Here is a 5,000-nt window from a genome sequence, read left to right as displayed (position 1 = left end):
CTTTAACCCAGCACTCGGGAGGCAGAGGCAGGCGGATTTCTGAGTTCGAGGCTAGCCTGGTCTACAGAGTGAGTTCCAGGACAGCCAGGGCTACACAGAGAAACCCTGTCTCGAAAAACCAAAAAAAAAAAAAAAAAGGAAAAGAAAACAAAGAACAATCTCTTAAGTCTAAATGAACAAGCCTAGGAAGATGCTTGCGGACACCATATTGGAAGTGGGGTTTAGTCGGCTCAGGAAAATCGGTGAGTCCATTGGGGTCATTCCTGGGCTGTGTTTCCACAAATCTTAGGCATAGAGGAAGGGATTATGAGGAAGTTCATGTACTGAGGGGGCGTCAAGGGTCCTAGGTTTGCACTCAACACAGCCTCTGCTCGTTTACAGTGTCTGAGCCCTTTCTTCCTTTTCCAGAAGGAAACGGAGAAGGGGGTCATCCACAGAAGGACCAAGCACCTGCTCTTAAAGGTCAGCTGAAGCCCACCTTCCCACGGAGCACATAGTAACTCTGTCCAAACTCCTTCAGGACGAGGCTGACCATACTCTCGGCCAGCATCAGCAGCATTGCCCCCTCTTCTAGAAAGACAGGAGCCCTTCTGAATACTGTTTAAGAAGGCTCGCCACTGGCAGGAGAACTCACTGTTGTCCCAGCAAACACACCCCTGATGGTGGTTCTTGTTCTCTCTTACTTGAAGAATTCACTTTAAAGATTGTTCAATTGTATGTATATTTATGTATCCTCTGCAACTCAAGGCCCTAGGAGCTTGTTCCTTTAGGGAATCCTCCAGAAGGGCCCCAATCTGACTCCCAGCTTCTGTCAAGGGGTGGGGTCCTAAAGTCTACCCTCCACACTGATCCATCCTTAGTACTTTTGTGTTTGTCTGACTTGGCTGAGCCTTGCTCTCCCCGTTCCCCCAGCCTCATTTAAACATCCAAGTTGGGGCTAGAGAGATGGCCTCTGCAGTTAAAAGTGCTTGTTGCATATCAATTGGCCAGACCTTCCTCCCCTCCCCCCAGAGCTCCCTGGGACTAGACCACCAACCAAAGAGTACATATGGAGAGACCCATGACTCCTGCCACATATGTGGCAAGGATGGCCTTGTTGGACATAAGTGGGAAGAGTGGCTCTTGGGCCTGGGGGGAGGGTGTTGATGCCCCAGTGTAAAGGAATGAATACCAGGGCAGGAAGACAGAGTGGGTGGGTGGGTGGAGGAGCATCCTCATAGAGGGGGTGCGGGGGGGATAGGATGGGGGCTTCCGAAGGGGAGACCTGGACAGGGGAAAACAATTGAAAGGTAAATAAAGAAAACATCCAATAAAAGAATATAGAAAAAAATTTAAAAAAAGAAAACAGAAAGAAAAAAAAAAAAACCCCGAGTACTTGTTTGCTTGTTGCTATTGCAGAGGGCCAGAGTTCAGTCCCCAGCACTGACATAGGGTGGTTCACAACTGCCTATAACTTCAGCTCCAGGAGACCCAACATCCTCTTCTAGCCTCCCCAGGCACCTACACAACATGTGCATGCACACACAAACAGACACGTGTTGACACACATAAATAAAAACAAATTTAAAATAAACTACTTAAAACAGCCAAATCACAGCTACACAGCCAGCTTCGAACTTAGCCCGTACTGAATCACTGAGTCTTCCCTCCCAACGCCTGGCTGTGTTCATCTCCGACAACCCCAGAGAGTTCAGTAGTGTCAGAGGGTCCAGTGGTGTCACAACCGATCAAGACGAATGTCAGGGTCCCTCTCAAAGTGACTGTTACAGAGCTCTTGGGCTCGGGTACCTACTTGTTCGGAAGCCTCCAGGATGGATAGTAGCAACTTTGACTCCCCATTTGGCAAGCTCCAGTCTGCTGATTGTTGAGAACATGGTTACAGCTGCCTTCGTGGAGGAGTAAGCTGCCATCATTTGAAATGGAACCTGGGCTATGGGAAGAATGGGAGAAAAAAAAACAAAACAAAACAGGGTTTGATATTTTCATCTATTCATCCAATAAATATTTAAAGTACCTAACTGTATACCAGGAACTGATGTCAACAGTGACCAGGTCAGGCAAAGGTATGCAAGGTCCAGTTGAATCCAGGTGAGCGCATGTTCTTGATTGGGTATGACATCATGGAAATCTTCCATGGTTCTGTGGCATGGATGTTTTTATTTCTAAGTGAAAAGTGATTGGTGTGGGAGTGACAGCATCCGCTCACTAGCCCATGGCCTTCAGCTTTAGCAGAGTTCATTCTGACGTTCTACCCAATGTATCATTTGGGGGGGTTTGATGGCGTCCGCCCTTCAGCCCACCGTGGCAATATCGACCAAATTAGACTCCGTACTAGTTGCAACAAGGAGCAACATATACCATGGCGGGCTATATGGGGCATTTCTGAAAAGAACATGAGAAGTATCTTAGTCTGTGATGGAACAAATACTCACTGCCCTGCCTATATCACATTTAGCTTAGTACATTGAGCCTTAGGCTGGGCCAGGTTGCAGGGCAAGGAGGAAGCTTTGCAAAGGAGGCTCTCGGCAGAAATACGAAACTGTGAGTTATCTCTTTGGAATAAAGGGCCCTGAAGATGTGGTTAAGATGTTACAATCACTAGGCAAGGTTGTTCCAGACGAGAACTGAGCTTTAAGAAGCAGGAGGGATGGCTTAGCTGGTAAACAGTTTACTATGCAAGCATGGGAACATGAATTCAGACCCCTAGAACACATGCAAAATCCAGCTGTGACGGTATATGTCTAGAATCCCAGCACCGGAGAAGCAGAGGCAGGCAAATTCCTAAAACTCATTGGCTAGCCAGCCTAGTGGAGCCGACGAGCTCCAGGTACCGTGAAAGACCCTGTCTCCAAAAAATAAGGTAGAGAATGACCCAAGAGGAGCCCTGACGGCAAACTCTAGCCTCCTCACGCACATGCACACAGATACACACACTCCTATGAGTGTGCACACACACCATACACACATGTACACACAAATAAATAATAACAACGAACAAATAATAAATAAATGAAATGGAATGGGTCCTAAGCCCACTCAGGGGTGTTTTTATAAGAAAACAAAGAATGGGATACCAGAGGCACAGAAGGGAAGGCTATGTGAGGGCAGAGGCACAGGTTTGGGGTCTTCTGGGAGAAGCCCAGCAGTTATGGAAGCAGCAAGGTTACACTCTCCTCCGGAGACTTCAGGAGATGCAGCCCTACTAAGTCTTTCATTTTGACTGTGGCCTCCGGAACCATGAAAGAATAGACTTCTGCTTTTAACTCACTTAGTTTGCTATAGGAAGCTGATCCAGGTACGTTCTAGGTCATGATAACTGACTTACTTATGTATGCATTATGGGCATGGTCCCCCCAACAATCCTCTCAGTCTCTGTTCTGTCTCTCACTCTCCTTCTCCCTCCCCCTCTCTCTTTCCCTCTCCCCACCTCTCTCACAGTCGCTCTCTCTTTCTCTCAGTGTGTATGTGGTATGTATAGTATACGTCTGTGTACTTGTGCACATCTGCATGAAGATACATTTGCACATGTGTGCACGTGAGTCTAGAGGCTTCCTCTGACCCTCCTCCCATTGTTTTTAGAGACAGGGTCTCTCATGGAATCCGAGATTACTGATTGATCAACAAGCTAGCCAGTACGTTCCAGTAATACTGTAGTGCAAAGGCCACTGCCTATCATCACCTCCGCTTTTATGTGGATCCAAACTCCAGCACTCAAGCTTGCAGCCGAGCCAGCTCCCCAGCCCCACCTCCCCTGCCTCTGTGACCCACTCAGGACCTTGTCTCCTGTCCCGGGTCCTCTGTTTATCAAGTAAATAAACTGAGAATGTGAATTTACCCCTCCCTACAAATAGGCTGGAAGTCACTCTTGTTTAATGCCTTGGTAAATTGGTAATGTGTCCTAAGGTCCTACTGGCCAGTCTTGATTTTAGTGTCTTTAATTATGCATGTGTGTCTGTGTGCTAGCCTGTGTGGGCATGTGCACATGAGTACATGCGCCCATAAAGGCCAGACAGTCACCCTGAACCGGGGATTACAGACAGTCGTGAGTCGCCGCTGCCCAGTGTGGGTACTGGGAACCTAACTTGGGTCCTCTGCAAGAGCAAAAGGAGCTCTTAACTACTGAGCAGCCAACTCCCCAGTCCCAAGCTCACCTCCACTCCCTGTTAGCTTGAAGCTAAGGTGTGTTTATAAAGGGAATTAAGGAAGAGAGGAAGCATTTCAAATAAATTTCCTGGTAACACAGCAGGAGGCAGAACCCAGCAGCCTTTCCCAGAGATTATAGGAGAAAGGCTCCAAGGTCAGGATGGCTCATTCGCAGGGTGATACCTCTCCTAGCCAGAGTTACCCAGATCTAATCTCAGGAGAGCACCATGAGGTCTCTCACGTAGTTTCTCATTCTTCCAAGAAGGGCAGAAATTGACTCTGGGAACAGAGTCCATTCCTCTGACTCACTTTCCCACATTGAACTGCAAACCCTTCCCATGAGCTCAGGAGAGTCAGGCTTGCTGATTCCTCTGAGGAATCGCGGCAGAAACTTCAGAGCATTTGATGGTCTCCTCGTCATTTGAAGGTCTTCGAGACTCTGACAGGCTGCTAGGTACCACGCCAAAATCAAGGTCCAGAGCCTGCAAGTTCTCAGGTCCAGCTCTAGACACCTTAAGGCAGAAATATGGGGGTGGGACCCAGAAAATCTATTATTTTGATAAAACACACAACATAAACATTACATAACACAAAGTTGGCTATGATGAATACTTTAAAGTGTAGGATTCTGCAGCATTCAGCTCTCGGCCTCCTTCGTTGAGATCACTCAATATCTCCAGTCCATTGTCTGAGAAAAATCTCATCACTTCAGAAGGAAAGGTTGCACCCATTAGACTGGCATTCCCCTGTTCTACTTCCTATCTCCACGGATCCCTTCCCCCCCCCCCCCCCCCCCCCCCCCCCACCCCCTGCAGACAGTTCACAAAAATAGAGTCATGTGCTGCTTGGCCTTCCGT

At 47.9% G+C, this 5,000-nt stretch overlaps 1 protein-coding gene across 1 annotated transcript in view; it reads right to left on the bottom strand.

Moving 5' to 3' along the window:
* Hsd17b2 (hydroxysteroid 17-beta dehydrogenase 2) overlaps nt 1–5,000 on the bottom strand; it is a 65,034-nt gene that overhangs the window by 7,098 nt on the left and 52,936 nt on the right. Inside the window, exon 4 of the mRNA XM_028753551.1 lies at nt 1,793–1,930. Within this exon, the coding sequence (XP_028609384.1) occupies nt 1,793–1,930 (138 nt within the window). The remainder of the gene's footprint in view (nt 1–1,792; nt 1,931–5,000) is intronic.

The sequence above is a fragment of the Grammomys surdaster genome, unplaced genomic scaffold (genome assembly GCF_004785775.1).
Source record: "Grammomys surdaster isolate TR1022 unplaced genomic scaffold, NIH_TR_1.0 128, whole genome shotgun sequence".
Classification (NCBI taxonomy): Eukaryota; Metazoa; Chordata; class Mammalia; order Rodentia; family Muridae; genus Grammomys; species Grammomys surdaster.
Note: the sequence above shows the minus strand (reverse complement) of the source record. Positions and strands in the feature narration are given on the sequence as shown.